The following is a 17599-nucleotide window of genomic DNA, read 5'->3' on the forward strand; positions in this document are numbered from 1 at the left end:
CTGCTGAGCCTTGCAGCCAAGAGACCCCTGGCCTTGATGTTTCTTCCCTATCGCATCTGCGCAGAGCTGCTTATGGCCAGGGAGAAGAGGACTTTCTCTCAGGTGTGTCTCAGTTCGGGGGGGGGCACTGTGGTAAAGCGTGGCTAGGCCCAGGTGCTGTGCCAAACTGAGGACTCTGCGTCTGCTCTGTATCCTGAACTCAGAAGATCAGGTCATCCTTGATAATGCCAAGTGTCCCCGTCTGCCTGGGGCCAAAGGACCGGCAGACTCTGGACTGAGACCAACCCTCCTATTTGAAGATGAAGCAGCATTTACACTGTTTAAATCACTCCGCCCCTGTCCCCCACGTCTACGATGCACACACGGAAGTTCTAACTCTCTTGAGATGTAGAAACGGGAGGACAGAGGTCTGGGGACTAGGGAACCAGCCATCCCTTTTGAAATGTAAGAACATTAAAAATAAGAATGTCACCCACCAGGCCAGTGGCAAGTGTCCCCTGGTCCTCAGAGGGTGTGAGTGGGTTCAGGTCCTGGGTCTTTTGGGGAGTACGGCAGAAGGCATCTGTGTGGTAACTGGATAATGAGATGGCCTAAGGTCTCCTCACGATGGAGGGTCTGCTTGGATAGCTTTTCCCTGACAGGAGGGACAGAATGTGGTGATGATGAGAGCCCAGATAAAACATAGACCGAGGGGTTGGGAATTTAGCTCAGTGGTAGAGCGCTTGCCTAGCAAGCGCAAGGCCCTGGGTTCAGTCCCCAGCTCTGAAAAAAAAAAAAAAAAAGAAAAAAAAAACCATAGACCAAGCGTGGGCTTGAAAGGGGGTGACTGGGTGACTTGGTGACTGGGTGACCGGGGTGGGGGGATTCTTTTTTTTTTTTAAGATTTTATTTACTTATTTTATGTACGTGAGTAACCTGTAGCGGTCTTCAGACACACCAGAAGAGAGCATCCAATCCCATTACAGGTGGTTGTGAGCCACCATGTGGTGGCTGGGAATCGAACTCAGGACCTCTGGAAGAGGAGTCAGTGCTCTTAACCACTGAGCCATCTCTCCAGCCCAAGGGTGTGCTTTGTGAATGAATGATCCACTGTTTCTGGACTCTTGGCTTGTCAGACAATAATGGGGGACCCCTTACAACCAGAACTGCTCTGGAGTAATGAGGCAGGGACAGGATATTGCTGGGGTGAGGGGAGGTAGCTTATGAACACTTCTGATCAAGACTGTAGGAGAGGCAGTCGGGGGCGGGGAAGGGGGGAGATGCCATAAAAATGGGGAGCTCAGGCTTTGCCTAGCTGAAGGCATAGAGGTGTGGGAGCCCTGGTCTATTGGAGAGTAGGACATGTGCCAGAGTCTTGAGCAACTCCACATAAGTCCACCCTGTCTTAATAGGTGTGACTGTCCAATCTGGGGCTCAAAATGGGGGTCATCACAGGCCTCAGCCCCCGCGGTGACTGGCCTGTGAGTATGGGCCGCCCTTCCCTGAGGGCAAGTCACTCCTGTCCCTTGGCTACATGCCACCCTCCGCAGTGTCCCAGGCCTCAGAGCCACTGAGGCTATGAGCCTGCCTAGCTGCCTCCTGTCCCTTTGGCCATTGGTCATCACCAGCAACTCACACGCCACCGACAGTTGGAGCTTAGCTTCTAGACAGGTTGGGCCAGCAGCTTCCTGGATTCCATGTTCTCCAAGGAAATAGTCTAAGAGCCCATAAAGCACTCCTGGGTTCACCGAGGCTCTTCTCTCCCCATTACCAGGCCCAAAGCGACCTTTCAAGGCCTGCAGGTCACTCCTTCTTGTTCTGCATTTCGGGCCTCACCAGCTCCCCTTCCCAACACTCTCAGAGCAGCCAAGGAGCTGGACAGGCTGGATGTGGCTAAAGGTTCCCCCTCCCAGAGCTCTTCCACAGGGCCTCTCTGCCCAACTCTGGGCCACCTGCCTGACCTGGCCATTCTCACTAGGGCTTTCTCTCAAAGCGCAGGACCCTGTGTGTGGCAGTACTATTTTATTTGTTTTGTGGGGATCCATGATCACGGGGGTCATGGTGACCAGTCCTGACCTTGACCGGAAGGGGAACTGCTTAAAAAAACAAAACGCAACAGAGAAACGAATCACTTGCCGTAGACATCAGCGATGGGGATATTTCATTACTTTAAAAACAAAACAGAACACACAAAAAAGCTGCCCTCCTTATCCTCGAAGTGTGGAAGAAAGGCAGTCCTGTGACTTGATTTCTGAGAACCTGAAATGCTATCTTCCCACCTGGAATTGGACGCAGTGTATTTAAAGGCCCTGTGGCGGCAGGCATCCACATGCGGCTGCTCAGAAAGTGCAGAGTCCTCAGGGAAGGGTCTTCTCTGCCCAGGTGTGAGGCTGTCCATGGAAGAGCTCTGCACAGACCTCTGCGCACAGCTAGGTGCAGACCAAGACCGCTGAGGTGGCTTTGTGGCTCATTTTTCTTCAGGGTAGGCATGGGTGACACAGAATGGACGTCACAGAGAGATCTGCCCTCTGCAGAGGACACTCAGCAAGGTAGATGTGCAGGAAAGGCATTGGTTCACTGACTTCAGACCAGGGAGGGCACTGGACTGGGAGTGGGGAGTCCCTTTCGGTCACTGCTGCGGAAGGCTAAGGCCAGTGGGCTCTTCCCTGAGTGGCAGGTGAGGTCCCTGGGCCATGGTTAGCCACCCTCATGGCAGCCTTAGAGCAGTCTTCTGAAGAAGCCTGTGAGAGGGCCCTGCTCTCTTTTTACAGGCAAGGAAGTTGGCTGGGGGAACCCCTCGCTCCCTGCTGCGTGCGGGAAGCTCTAGGGGAAACTGGCTTCTTAGATTTGGGGTATCCCAGTCCTGCTGGACCAGGTCAACCCAGGACAAAATGTATTACAACCCCCGTAGAAACACAAGACTAACATCTAGAGGCCACTTGGTTCTTCAGGGAGTCCAGAGATCTGGCAGGTCCAGCATCAGCCTAGCCAGTTTCCCTGTGTCCTCACTGGTGGCCCAGGAGGGTGGCAGTCCTGACTCACCTCTGACCCAGGTCATAGCCCTGCATACGTTTTCGGGGGGGGGGGATTTCTCATCCATCTCCCTTCTAGGCAGGGTGGCCTCCAGGGACCTCGGCCAGGTTCCTTCCCTCTGTCCGGCCAGCCCAGGGTGTTCCTAACATCCCCCAGTCCAATGGAAGGGAGCCCACCTAGGGGAGGGAGATCCCAGGCAGATTCCTGGCACCCTGGGGTTGATCGCCACCTAAATTAACATAGTCAGAAGCAGACTGCACTGCTCAGCTCATAACTTAGCATGAGTGCGGCCCCAAGTTTCACGCACTGCCCCGCCTCCAGCACAGCAAAACCCCAGCAAAGCAGCAAGGAAAACACAAATACATGCGGGAGGGCAAAGGAGCCTTTCAGGAGCTGGCCTGACAGCCAGTGTTCCTCTCCCTACTTATTTATTGCCATCCTGCCCCAGGCCATCAAAGGCACTGGCTCCAGGATACCCTCTTTTGGGCTGGTGTCCTACACTCAAAAGCTGAGGCCCAAACCATCCCCTCCTGAATTTAACATGTTCCCCTCCCTGGTCAGTCTGATGAGCAACCACACAGATCTGTCTGCAGATTGCCCAGCTCAGTAACAGAGCCTCCCTGGGGCTTCAGCCCTCCTCTGCAGAGATGGGCTAGGCCTCCTGGCTGGCACTTAGATGGGACTTTGTAGGGAGGCAGTGTCTTTCCTGTCCCCAGTGAAGACATCCAGAGCAAGGCGGACACATTCTGCTCCAACCCTGCCCCCTCCCCTCCACTGCCCCCTCTCCTAGGAGAGTGAGTCAGAGGCGAGAGAGCCTTGGCAGCAGGCACATCAAAGGTGTCCTCCTTTCCCAGAGCCCTAGATGACAGGGCCTTGATGACATTAGGCAATGTCGTCAGCACAGACATTACCGGCGGGGCATGCGCACACAGACGTGCTGGCCAGTAGCATATAAAGCATCGTTTTTTTTCTTTTAAAAAAAAAATGGGTTAAATAAGCCTTGTGGTCAGGGGACGGTGCGCGCGCACGCTGATTACCCTTGATTTGTACGTCTTGGCGGTGAGACGGCTAGAAGTCTAATGACTGAATTATCACTCTAATGCCTTTTGCTGGCCGGGAACAATCCTGGGGTAACAGCTGCCACAGGGCATTTGGCTGGTTTCCTCTAATTGCATCCAGATTAAGGTTGCTGTTCTGTGCGGGGCCTCTCTGCTCCTCAGAGCAGGGCAGAGCTCCGAGAGCCCACACACCATGTCTGGCTGCAGAGGCTCCAGCTGGCCTGACGCTGAGGCAACACCGGGGTCCAGTAGTCCATAGGACTAGAGGGGATGCCTGGCACAAGGCTGTCATTGAACAGCCTGGGTCAGGTCTTGGGGAGCAGTAGGAGGGGGGACCTGTGAGAGCTAGAGACTTAGAATAAATGCTCTCTGACTGAGATGCTCCAGGGCAAGCGAGACTCTGGATCTGCTCCTGCTGTCCCCACCCAACACAGCAAAGTGTAGATACTGGGGTGCAGTACAAAAGTACTGGGGAGGGCTAGGGAAGGAGTTGGTTCCTTCCTGGAAAAGAGGGATCTGTGTCCAGATTTCCTGGGGTGGTGGGCTTGTGGAATCCCTCTGAATTACCAAGCTTCTGTCACATGACTACCACAAGAAGGCCCCGAAACAAAGGTTTGCATTCCCAATGCTAGTTGTTGACTTCAGCCATTCAACTTGATTGGATGGTGTCGTGGTTAGCGAGTGGGTATGCACTTACAAAAACACCATCCATTTCTGCCTCCACTGTCATAGGGTGACCTAAGGCCCAGAGGCCAGAGTGCTGTCTCACACCCATATACCTACCCACAGGGATCTCAGAGATGGTGACAACCCCAGAAGTAATGAGCCAAACCACCCAAGACGAGAACCACCCAGCCTGGACTGCAGGCCCAGTCTCTGTGCCAGCCAGGTGCACAGAGTTCTAGGTCACTGAGGCTCTGCCCTGTTATTTCTGTTCCCCGGGTGACAGGCGGTGGATATACCTGTTTGTGGCTCTAGCTTCCAGAAAGGATCAGAAGTCAGTATAGAAAGCAATTCAGTGGAAAGGTCACTCCCAGGATGGCACGGTCGCTCACAACGGAGAGTACGCCCCCCACCCCCCAAGATCAGGACATCCTCTTCCAAAGGCTCTTCCTAGAAGGACCCATATTCTTAGAAGTACCTGCGGGGGCAGGGGAGGTGAACTCATGGAGAAAGGGAAGCTGAGAAAGGAGACCTATGAGACACTCCACCATTCTCATTCTGAGGCCTCCTCTCACTCTGAGGCCTCTCCCCTCTCATTCTGATGCCCCGCCCCTCATTTCCTAGGCCCCGCCTTTCTCGTTCAGAGACTCCGCCCTCATTATTAGGCTCCTCCCCCTATTCTGAGGACACGCCCATCTCGCTGCCTCCTCTTATTCTGAGGCTTCGCCCCTTCTCGTTCTGGTCAGCACCTTTTAGACGTGGCACCGTCCCGCAGCACCACTCTCAGTGAGAAAACCCAAAAAGCAGGGCACCTCCACCCACCCTGCCGCCTGTACCCACTATGAGGATTCAGCCCTTTGTGGAGGAATCCAGGCTCCTTGCTTGCACCAGTTTCTGGGACACTGGCTAGGAATGCTTTGGAACACACCTTTATCCAAGCACAGTCCCCAGCTTTGGATGGAGTGTGGGCGTGACTGTTTCCTTCTTAAGAGGAAGAGCATCCTGGTGTTGCTCAGCTAGGGCTAAACCAAGGAATAGAAGTCCCCTAGGCCCTGCATGGTGGCAGAGACACCTCCCCAGCCATGTCAGATGCCTTTGTCTTGGCTGGGGAGTGATATACTTCCCCTTCTCCAGGACCAAGTATTCAGAGGACCTTGTGGTTCCCATACCACACTCGTCAACCCATTCAGGCCCCAGTGGGTTGCCGTTTCTGGTAGCGAAGACAAACCTTACATCCTCAGGGGAGGACCCCAGTGGAGGGTGCACCTGACACTTGTCTACCAGCCTGCTCCTCTGGCTCAGGGTAGGCATGTCCTTCCCATACGTAGGAGCGCACACAACACTCACCGGGGCACTGTGAGAAGCCCAGGCCTAAAGACCTGCTCCCACAGCTTTTCTTACCCCACCCTCTCTCCCTCCCTCCCTCCCTTTTTTCCTGTCTTTCTTAGACAGGCATCTTCTTCATACCAGTCTTGCAGCTGTGACCAAGAAGCTTCGCAAGTATGCTCGACTCACTCAGACAACAGTCCTGCTCCTCTGTGTCCCTTGGTGCTGGTGTGAGGACGAGGCCTTACCTAGTCCCGCCCTGCCCACAGCTTGTGGAGAGCCTCCTGGCCTCTGCTGGAATCCCTCAAGGTGCTTGCATCTAGCATCCAGTGGCTAGCCAGACATCCTGGGCTAGCCTTTCAGGAGCTGAGTTCTTTGGACAGCTGATATCTGCTGTCAGTTCTGGAGCCCGATTTTGTCATCATGACTGGCCAGAAGCTTTTCCTCGTGTCCTCTCCACATCCATCCCCTCCCCCTCCCCCTTGCCCAAGGACCTCATGGAGGTCCCCTCGCCCATGGTCAAGGGCAGGAGCTTTTCTATCTTCGGAAACCAAAGGCCTCCCGTGGTGCCTTTGGGCCTTTCTTGCCTTCTCTTGGAGGCTTGGGTGATGGTGTCTCCACTGTACCCCCATAGGGACAGCTCTCTGAGCCCGGGTGGTGGCCGGCACATTCCACAGCTGGCATGTACCCACTGTCCCACATGCCTGTCCCACACAGCTTACACAGGTCATGTAGGCTGCATGGGATGCGTGGCAGAAGGCGGAACTGGTACAGGAGACTCCTGGCCTGCAGAGAGAGCACAGGTCGAAGGGAACAGAAAGGCCATCAGAACAGGAGAGAACAGTGGAGCACTGTAGAAGACTTGGGCAGTTTAAGACACAGAGTTTCCAGATGGTATAGGTGGCCACCGGTGACAGAGCCACACAGCCCCTCTAACTCAGTTCCAATCCCCTCTGTCCTTGACTCTCAGAGTTACCCTCGACCCCTGCAAGGTCTGGGGAGCCCAGCACAGTGGTGACCCTGAGGACCCCTTTTTGTCCCCATGGACCATCAGAGGCCCAGAGGCCTGGACCCAAAGCACTGCCAGCTAGACTGTGGGAAATGGGAGATGTCTGAGCTTCATGGGCGCTTTTCTTCCGGCCACGAATAAACTACGATCTCCCTATGCTCTGCCTTTCTCATCCTCACTTTCCTAACTCTGGACCGGAAGGAGGCACTCCTGGGTGGAGACCGGCTGGGCATTCACGCACTGTAGCAAGTGAAAAGAGGCTATGTCCAGCGACGGCCCTCTGACGGCCCTGGGGACCAAGCAGAGACACAGCAACACCGCTGGGCTGAGGAGGCAGCAGCAGGTGCCAATCGCACCGACTTGGTAGAGAAAGCCCAGCAAGGTAGCACGGAGCTCTGAGTTGTGGGGTGGTACCCGTGGGCAGAGGTGGAGCTCTGTGGCAGGAGAGGGCTCTAGATGCAAGCTGAGCTCACGTGCTGGGTAGCCTTCTGCGGTGTGGTGGGCAGGGCTGGGGCGGGGGCGGGGCTGCGAGGTATGGGCGGGGTTCTGCGCGCAGGGCTGGGACCTTGGGGCCTTCTTTGAGGGTCTGTGAGGTGTGAGTATCAGGATGCTCCACTGGGACTTCCTAGAACCCCTCCCTCCAGTGTGCAGGGGTGAGGCTGTAAAGCCGGTGACCTGCTTTTGTGCAGGGCAGGAGGGCGCTCACCTTCCTGAGCACCAACTCTCCGTTCATATGCATGGCCAGGTTTCCGAAGTGCAGGAGCATCTGATCCGTGGCCAGTTGTTGCTCGATGACGTCATCCCCGTAGATGGCGACAATGGCCACACAGATGAACAGGTGGAAATAGTCCGTCTGCAGGGACACAGAGAACTCAAGGGGCCCTGCCAGGCCTGAACCAGAGTTCGGCTCTGGGTCTGGCTCCCGCTACCTGGGTCTGGGCCTGTGTTTCCAGGTCCCTGCTCTAGGAAAGTGCACCACCCATTGGCAGCTACATCCGGGGCTGCTGGGACGTACTAATGCATGATAACCGAGACACACCGCGGCTGCTGCCGCTCTCTTGGGAGGTGTCTGCGAGGAGGGCAAAGCACACTTTAGCCCGTCTGAGCTCTCACCGCACGGTCTCATCTACGGGGGTCTTGAGGGTGTCACGTGTGTGTGCAAAGGATTAACCAGACTGCTTCCCGAAGGCTGTAGAATAGACCACAGATGTGGAAGAAGTCCTGACAGCCAGCTCCGAGGTAGTGTGTCCCTCTGTATCGGCTGAGCATCCCTAGATGGGCCCCTGCTCTGCAGCTGATGGCTGAGCATGTGGGAAGACCCCTACTAAGTGACTCCCTGGAGGCCCTGTGTAGGGCTGCTGTCATCTTCCTGCCGCTAGCCTTCTCTCCAGACACCCACAGTCCCTCCCTGCCCTCCTTTAAGGCCGCCTGGCTGGGTGGTGGGCAGTCCCTACGGGTTCTCCATCCTGGACACCTTAAAGTGCTCACTCCTGAAGTGTGTGTGGTGGAGGGGTGGCTTTCTAGGAAGTCCCTGTTGAGTATCCTGACAATACCATGTCCTTTGTTTCCCAACCAGACCAGCAGAGTGCAGAGGCACGGGTGCTGGAGTCCCCAGCACCCCCAACCCCTAGCTTTGCAGGAAGGAATGCGTCTGAAGGAGTGGAGGGATGGGAGCAGGAGACACATTCTGCAGATCTGGGACAGGGCACAAGGTAAATCCCAGCTCCCGGCAGGCAGGTGCACAGCGGTAAGCCACAGCAGAGGGCTGTATGAAGTCTTCCCTTTGGGAAGGCCTCATCCAGCAGCGGTTTCCCTCTTGGGTTCATTCACTGCCTACTTGTCTTTCCCCTCCACCTAACCTTGACTGACGTTGGGAGGAGATGGTCCTAGATGGGACATCTGAAGGCAACATGAACTTGCTTTGTGGGTTTTGAATAAGACAGCAACCAACAGGAGCGGCTGAGGAGTGGGCAATTGCCAACAGCCTCGGAGGATGGACGGGTGCCTTCCTCACGACCCAGCCTCCCTGGCCTCTCAGAGTATCTATCTAGAACAACAGCCTTAAGTCTAGGATGTACTAGCTGGTGGACTGGCGTTGCAGACAGCATAAGGAGAGCGACGTCAGTGTGTTTTTCATAGCTGGGGGTCTAGGTGGAAGAGGACAGAGTTGCGCCCCGGACACATGGATGGTACTGATGTTTGTATGTGCGAGTGTGTGTGTGCATGTACAAGTGCGCACATGAGGTCAGAAGACAGTATCTCAGGGCTTCTCACTGGGACCTGGAGCTCAGCAATTAGGCTAGACTGTCTGGTTAGCGAGCTCTGAGGACTCGCCTGTGTCTGCCATTTCTTCAGCACTTGGGTTATGGACGTGCACTGGGCTCTTTTTTTTTTTTTTTTTTTTTTTTTTGGTGAGACAGGTTCCCACTGTGCAGCCCTGACTTTCCTGGAACTCACACACAAACAAAAAAATCTGCCTGCCTCTCAAACGCTGGGATTAGAGGTGTGCACTACCACACCTGGCACGCCTGGTTTTTAAAAAAATAAAAAAACACACACACAGGTTCAGACACTCCACAGATCTGCAAGCTTGCAAGGTAAGCTCTTACCACTGAGTAATCTCCCCAGCCTTTGGTATTGTTTTTATTTTTAAGGCTGATGCAGCACTAAAATGACTTGCCTACTTCCTTACACTGATGGCCTGGGTGTTAGAGCCGCGTGGCAGTCAGCCCTGTGATCAGAGAGGAGGTGATGGAGGAGACTCTGGTCATGATGAACACAGGTGGATGCCCGTATCATTTATCCAGGCTCTCTGACGCCGTGGGAAGGAAGGCAGGAGCTCGGGGTGGCCCAGCAATCCCAGAGGGCAGGGCAGGGCTGGGCCAGCCATAGCAGGTGTGGGCACATATATCTGGGCGTCCTAACTGTCCTCTGGTGCTGATGTCCCTCCCTCTGGGTGGCCATGACAAAAGGGAGTTCAGCCCAGAATGCAGTTATGAGCATGTCCGCCAGCAATTTACATAGATTTCAATTACATGGGATGTGAGGTCTGACGCCGGCTGCACAGGCCTGGGAAATAGTAACTATGAGACCTAGAGACTGTGGTGTGGTGAGTGGGTGGAGCAAGGAAAGAGATGCCCCACACAAGAGAGGAGGCTTGAAGCGATCCCAGGACCCTCCCTTCCCAACAGGACGGCAGCTGCACTCGGGTGACCCAGCACCACTCACCTGGTAGTGGGCCCAGCAGGCTTCCCAGATGCGCAGGGCCTCGCCCTCAGGAAACTCCCGCTTGAAGCAGAGAAGGAGCCATCGGTGACAGAAGAGCATCTGGAGGCCGTCCTCACCCAGAGAGACCAGGTGTTGGTAGAAGCGTTGGTGTGTCAGCCGGAGCAGCTCCCGCAGGTACAGCTGCGGGTGGGAGAGTGGAGTGGGCTCTGGGTGAGCTCACCTACTGCTACTCGAATGCCTTCAACTCCAAAAGCACACACAGGAAGTCTCTGTGTCTGCCAAACGCATCAGCCAGACACCGTGTCAGTCTACTGCTGGAACCCCCTCCCCGCCCCTGTGTGTGTGTGTGTGTGTGTGTGTGTGTGTGTGTGTGTGTGCTCCTCCACGGGCATGCACACACGCATGTGCAGGTGTGACAAGGACTGTCTTTTAACAGTTTCCTTATTTTATTTTATTTTTTTTAAAAAAGACCTATTTTATTATTTTAAAAACTGAACCAATTTATTTTGTGTGTCTGAGCGACCTGCCCACCCATCTGTGCCCCGAAGCAGTGCTTGGTCAGAAGAGGGGGGTCAGATGCCCTGGAACTGGAGTTACAGGTGGTTAGGAGCCACCATATGGGTCCTGGGATCCAAACCCCGGCCCTCAGCAAGAGCAGTCCGTGCTCTTCACCACCGAGCTGTCTCTCCAGCTCTTACTATTTTAAATTATGTGTGTAGTCTGTGCACATGACTCCAGGCAGCCGAGAAGGCCAGGGGAGTTAGAACTCTCGAAATTGGGGTTACGGGCAATTGTGAGCTGCCTGGTGTAGGTGCTGGGAACCGAACCCAGGTCCTCTGCAAGAGCAGTAGGTGACATCGACCTCTGGGCCAGCCTGAGACGCAGCCACTCGCCGAACCGAGAGGGCTTGCCAGTTAGCTAGGCCGGCTGGGTGGCTCCAAGGATCCACCCGTGTGAACTTCCTCAGTGCACACCCAGCATTTTACCAGGGTTCTGGGGAATCTGGACCCGAGTCCCAGTGCTTGTACAAGCTCTTTGCTGTCTGGAGTCATCCCCCAGCTTCCACCACTTGGAACCTCACTCACACCTGTCTTCCAGTTCATCTTAAGATATTCTAGAAGGAGACCTTGGTATAGCCCCAGTTGAAGTATGATCTCCTGGGTGGTCAAGGAGGCTGACTCAGTATGAAGTCATCCCCCAGCCTCAGCCCACCCCCAGGGGCTGTTTCTGATGTATACCCGACCAGGCGGGGTGGGTTCCTTCAATCCCACCACGGTCCAGCGGACTCCCAGAGCTGATTAAGGGAGAGGACACGTCTGAGTTTCAAGACCCTGGAATCCCGTGTGTCGGGTCACCAGGTTGCGTGACACTTGACGACGACAGAGACTATTTCTGGCTGCACCGGGTGGGGACTGCCGACTTCACTGACGCCACTAGAAAACCAGCCTCCAGCAGCTAATGAGTCACTGGCCCTGTGCCGCCAGGCTGCAGGGTGATGGCGTCAGACCCTGTAATTGCCTCCCTGGGTACCGTGGAAACCTGACATCACAGGCATGTACGATGCAGCAGGGGCCGGAGTGCCCGGTTAGGGTCAGCGCTGCTGAGCACAGCAGGGCCCCAAGACTCTGCACCTCTCCAAAGCGAGCACACTGTCATTCCCAGTGCCTGGAGCTGTGTACCTCTGGAGCCCAGGAGTCCTTCCTGATGGGCCAGGATCTCCAGTCTGCGGCCCACGGAGGTCAAGGCCGCCCTATGGCTGACAGCTCTCTAATGTGTCCAGCGTGCACAGCTGCTAGGATGCTCCATTCCTCCTGCTGCCAGCTGCTTTTCCCTCATACCTCTGCTGTGGTCAGTCCTCTGTTCCCAGTGGTTGATCTACAGGACACGCTTTTTTGCTCTCCCTCGGCTCTGTCCTCACTGCACGAGGTGCACCACGTCTAGAAGGGCCCCCTGACCATAATTATCCAAAAGCCTCTGTTTAGTTGAGTCTCCAATGCTTGAGGTCTGACCCCTACGCAACAGACAGAGCCATGGGAGGGGGCTCTGGGACTCCCGTCTCCAGGGCCCAATGCCCTCTGCTCATGCGTTCATTCTGTCAGTGTAGTAACTGCTACCAGACCAGGCCACCTGCAGGACTGAGGGCAGGCTACCTACATCCAGGACCTGGAACTGGGCAGGGGTCTGACACAAACGCAGGTGCGTTGCAGTGACAAGATCTAGTCCCCATCACTTGGTGCTGCCTGGTTTGTGTACAGCTGGTTTCTATAGGGGAGGATTTGTGGCCAGTGGCAGCTGGGTCTTACATAAAGGTCAGCTTTTGGGGGTGGAGATGTGAGGCTCTCCTGTTGGAAGTCCCATTGCACACAGCTGCCTCGCCTGTCTGTACTGGGTTCCGCTGTACACACATACCTGACTCATGGACCTCTCTTTCCTTGCCCTATCAAGAAGGCCAGATTAATGGCCCTGCAGGAAGGCAGGAAGCCACCAGGGTAGGACCTTGAACAGTTGTCCCCTGGTGTTTCAGGAGGAATGGGTTATAGGCTGGCTCAGACCCAAACATACATTTCCTGTAGGTGACTAGCTGGCCCTTCCCAGAAGGCCCGTGTTCTGTCAGCAGAGATTCTGGTTTTCTGCTGACCTCTGACCCCTGATAACATGGTTGCATCTCACCATCAAGACCCAAGCAGCAACAGGAGGCAGTGTGTTATCTCTCTGAGCCCTCCAGTGCACAGACATACATGTACACACACACACACACACGTAAACACACATGCACACACATGTAAACACACACATGTACACACACATGCACACACACATGTACACAAACATGCACACACACATGTACACACACATAAACACACATACCCACATATACACAAGCACAAATATATTCATGTCCACATATGCACACAGTGATACACATATGGGTGTACACACACACATGCACACACATGTATACACACACAAACACACATACCCACATATACACAAGCACAAATATATTCATGCCCACATATGCACACAGTGATACACATATGGGTGTACACACACACACACACACACACACACACACACACACACACAGCTCCACGCCTCACCAGCTGTCTCTCCATGTCCTCGTCCCGGGGAGAGCTGACAAAGATGGTGTTCTGCATCAAACCCACGAAGCACCAGAAGGTGTCTGATTCATCCAAGACCTCAGCCAAGATAGGCGCCACCAGATCTGACATCCCCTGTGAGTAGCCGATGGCTGGGTTGTACACAGCGTAATTCAGCAGGATCCTCCTGGGTGGGCAGTGGGGAGTAGAGGTGTCTTGAGCCATCCCACCCTTCCTATCTCCACCAAGGCCTGTTGTGACACTGTGGGTCCCTCCTTCATCTCGGGGAGGCAGCAGCCAGTGGTGGATGCCACAAACCCTGTCTCAAGAGTATGGGTTATGGGGTTGGGGATTTAGCTCAGTGGTAGAGCGCTTGCCTAGCAAGCGCAAGGCCCTGGGTTCAGTCCCCAGCTCCAAAAAAAAAGAAAAGAAAAAAAAAGAGTATGGGTTATTAGTCGGGTGTGGTGTACACACCTTTAATACCAACACTCGTAGGCAGTAGAGTGTCTTTGATTTTGAGGCCAGCTTTATCTACACAGAGTTCCAGGATAGCGAGAGCTACACAGAGAAACTGCCTCTAAAAAAAAAGTCTGGGTTCTGAGGGAAGTAAGTCAGTGGCACTGCCTTTGCCAGGGATAACAGCCCTTCATCAGGCCCAGCGCCCAGAGCAGAGGCTGTGCAGGAATATGAATGTGACTTTCTTAAGGGTCCACTCTCTGTGACGGAGGGTGGTCTGGCAGGGATGTATTTAATTTTATGCAGTTTTTTTGCCATGCTGTAGCAGAGTATAAAAGGTGGCAGCCTCTGGCTCTGCATGGTGTTATGTCGGTCCGTCCATGAGGTAAGAGGACAGTGGTAGGGCTGGGGAGCGCTGACCAAGGAGAGGGAGTAGGGCCTTTGCTGATACTGTCAGATGGGACTGCGTGGCCATGAGAAGGTTCAGAAGCTGAGACCTCTGCTGACTTAGCTTGTGGGTCCTGTTCTGGGCCTGGGTGGAGTCTGCCCAGCAGCCAGGGGGTCAAAGAGAGTCACAGACTTTGACACGGGGAGGCCAGAGTCACCAGGTACCTCATGCTCTCCACGTTCGGATTGTCCTCCCCTCGGAAGAACTGGTTGTTCCTATCTGTCCGAACCACGTCTTTGTCCACAGTGAACTGCACGTTACGCCAGAAGGCTCTGTGCTCCTCGGGAGGCATGGAGAGCCTGTGAGGCAGACAGAGCACAGTCTTGAGGTTAGCTATGGAAAGGAGAACACAGGAGTACCAGGGAGGGCAGGGAGGGGATAATATAGGGTCCTCCAGGACCTGGAGTAGCTGCACACTCTAGGCTAGGTTGGTGCATGTACTGTCAGCACCAACCCTCCAGTTCTCAACAGGATATGTGCGTGTACATATGTGTGTGCATGAATACATGTGTGCATGTGTGTGTTCATGTGTGGTATGTGTGTGCACGCACATGTGCATGTGCTGTCAGCACCAACCCTCTTGCTCCCAATAGGATATGTACATGTGTGCGCATGTATATATGTGTGTGCATGTATACATGTGTGTGTGTTCATGTGTGGTGTATGTGTTTGTGTTAGCACCAACCCTCTTGCTTCCAACAGGATATGTGCATGTGTGTGTGTTCATGTGTGTGTGTGTGTGTGTGTTCATGTGTGGTGTGTGTGCGCACATGTGTGTGCTCTTGCTCCCAACAGGATATGTGCATGAGTGTGCATGTATGCATGTGTGTACATGTGTATGTATACATATGTGTGCATGTGTGGTGTACATGTGTATATGTGTGTGGGGCTATATTCAAGGTTTTCCTCATTTTAACTCATCTAACAGATCTAGCCCCTCAGAGGAGAGCTGACTACAGCCTGCGGATTGTGAAACCCATGTGGAGGTCAGGCTTCCAGCCCGGCCTGTAGTTGGCGAATACTGGCCCCTAGTTAAAGTCTGTTAAACACAAATTCTAAAACTCTTGGCGTGTGAACTAAGGGTGCCTGGACCAAGGTGCTGGGGGTGCCGTGTAGTGACTGCCATTATCCTGCTTACAGTGCTGGCTTTTGGGAGACTCACGCTCCAAAGAAACCATGGTTCACAGAACACACGGTCGGTCGGCGGTGAATTGCACTTTCCCACCGAGATCTGAAGGGACTTCCGGGGGGCAGGGCGCACCTCTTTTGCTGGATAGCTGCATATTCCTTTCGCTTCTGCGACCGAAGCGCCTCACGTTCCTCCGACGTGGACTCGTGGCTATAATAGTGCAGAAGGAAAGGCCAGACCTCCCCCCGGATCGACACATCAATGCCACCAAAGAAAATGGCCTGGAGGAAGCAGTACAAATTGAGGGGGTTGGGGGGGGGAGTATAAAACAGGGCAGCTCAAAGAACCCCAAATCCCCCGAAAAGGGTGTTGTGGGTCCTTTGGCGAGCCTCGATTCAGACCCCAGCAATTTGCACATGTTTACAAGGGGAAAGTGCTGGAGAGGCATTCCCAGACAGGCTACAAACTGGCTCATTTCAATGTCAAAGCCCCCCCGGGGTGGCACTCTGAGATCAACACGCTGTTCTCACGTCATGAACTAATCCTGGGGGTTTCAATACTGAAGAGTCCGCAGGGCCCAACATGGGATCCCCAAACTCTGCAATTGTCTTTTCAATGAAGCTGCCTGGGTGCTTCGGACAGAACCTGATGCCAGGGACCGGCCTTCTGGCCACCCACCCTCCATTCAGCTGCTTGACGACAAGGGCTCGGTGGAGGCTGGCCAGGTGCCCGCTCCATACCTGGCGTAGCTTGTATTCCTCCTCCACCTGCCCCAGGTCATTCAGGTGATTGAGCCAGGCGGACACATCCAGCCTCCGGTACAGGCTCTCCTCCGGGTGGATTTCAGAGGATGGCAGCTTGGGCCTTCGGATGGAGAACTGCATGCACGTCCTCTCATCCGTGACCTGCTGGACGGGTGGGAGGGACCCGGTGGAAAGCAGATCTCAGAGCTCGGGCTTTTGAAGCCTGAGATGCTGTTCCCAGGATGTCAAAGCCACTCTCTCTCCTCTGGGAGGAGAGGGGGGCGGGAGGCGCTGCTGTCTGTGCACACAACTCCTAAATGGCGAGCGTAATTAGACACAATTAAAATGAAAATACCTTCATCCTAAAAAATCTCTCTCCCTTTGCAACTCACAGCCTCCACTGCCCCCATCCCCTTCCTGCCCCGGCCGCAAAGAAAACCAGAATTAATACCCCTTACAGCCCAACTTCCCTCTGCCAGGGAAAGCCTGCAATAGATTCCATTCGATCGGCCACATACAAAGACCTGCTGTTCGGGCGAGCAGGGAGCCAGACTGTCAGATTGTCTCCATGCGCAGTCACGAGTCCAGGGCAAAACCACAGCTGACATTTAATTCAAAAATCAAAGGTTGCTCATTGCAGGGGAGGGGGGAGCTTTTGCCACTATTGTAATAAGGAGAGCCAGCAGGAGGCTCTGCGGGAGGGGTAGAGCTCTAGAGTCAGCCCCCCTGGTTCTAATAAGCACGTACAGTATCTTAAACAGGTGATTAAGGGGGCTCTTATTGCCTCTGTATGCAGATTGAGCAAAATATGGCAGAAAGCCTTGGGAAAACAGGAGTCTTCAAATGCTCAAGGTGACTTTCAGAAAGGCCTGGGAACAGATCCCAGCCCCCGAGCACACCCATGCCAACCACGCCGAACCACAGACAGACAAATGCCATACTCCTCAGAGGGAAATCCCCAGGGCCAGGCAGCCTCGAGGAAGGTGTGCTGGAATGGTCCCAGACCCACGTGTTTGGCATCCTAAGAGAGGAGCTTCCGTTCCCCTGACCATAACCAACCATGTCTCGCCCCACGGTCGGCCAGGCTACCTGGTCCCTGAGGTGTGTCTCTGTGCAGAACTTCCATTGCTGGAACACCTCGGAGAGCTTGTCCAGGCCGCCGTGGTGAAAGTGGAAAATCTTGTATTGACTCTCTCGGCTGGCCACCACCAGCTGACCACTCGTGCAAGCCTCGTCGCTGAAGATCCACGGCGTGGGGGAGGGGTGAACGCATTAACACAGGTTTTGATTTCCGAGTCTAATCAGAGCCCGCCTGTCAGCCACCTCAGGCAGGAAACAGTGAGCCCCAAGGGAGTCTGGCTGCTTTTGTGGGGGAGCAGAGTCAACAAAACTCAGGACCCCTGTACCTAGAAAGCAAAGTGGCTGG

The 17599-nt window shown here is 54.5% G+C and overlaps 1 protein-coding gene across 2 annotated transcripts in view; it reads right to left on the reverse strand.

The window, feature by feature from the left end:
• Positions 1–1986: 1986 nt before the first annotated feature.
• Tbc1d16 (TBC1 domain family, member 16) overlaps positions 1987–17599 on the reverse strand; it is an 85727-nt gene continuing 70114 nt past the window's right edge. The window contains exons 5-12 of one of the 2 annotated variants that reach the window (XM_039087516.1): positions 17263–17410; positions 16171–16335; positions 15563–15711; positions 14466–14600; positions 13398–13584; positions 10297–10476; positions 7775–7921; positions 1987–6845 (exon numbers count right to left, since the gene is read on the reverse strand). In XM_039087516.1, the coding sequence (XP_038943444.1) occupies positions 6597–6845; positions 7775–7921; positions 10297–10476; positions 13398–13584; positions 14466–14600; positions 15563–15711; positions 16171–16335; positions 17263–17410 (1360 nt within the window). In that variant the 3' untranslated portion in view covers positions 1987–6596. Of the gene's footprint in view, positions 6846–7774; positions 7922–10296; positions 10477–13397; positions 13585–14465; positions 14601–15562; positions 15712–16170; positions 16339–17262; positions 17411–17599 lie in introns of both variants that reach the window. The other variant, NM_001427508.1, reaches the window with a different exon arrangement.

This window comes from Rattus norvegicus, chromosome 10 (assembly GCF_036323735.1).
Source record: "Rattus norvegicus strain BN/NHsdMcwi chromosome 10, GRCr8, whole genome shotgun sequence".
Taxonomy (NCBI): domain Eukaryota; kingdom Metazoa; phylum Chordata; class Mammalia; order Rodentia; family Muridae; genus Rattus; species Rattus norvegicus.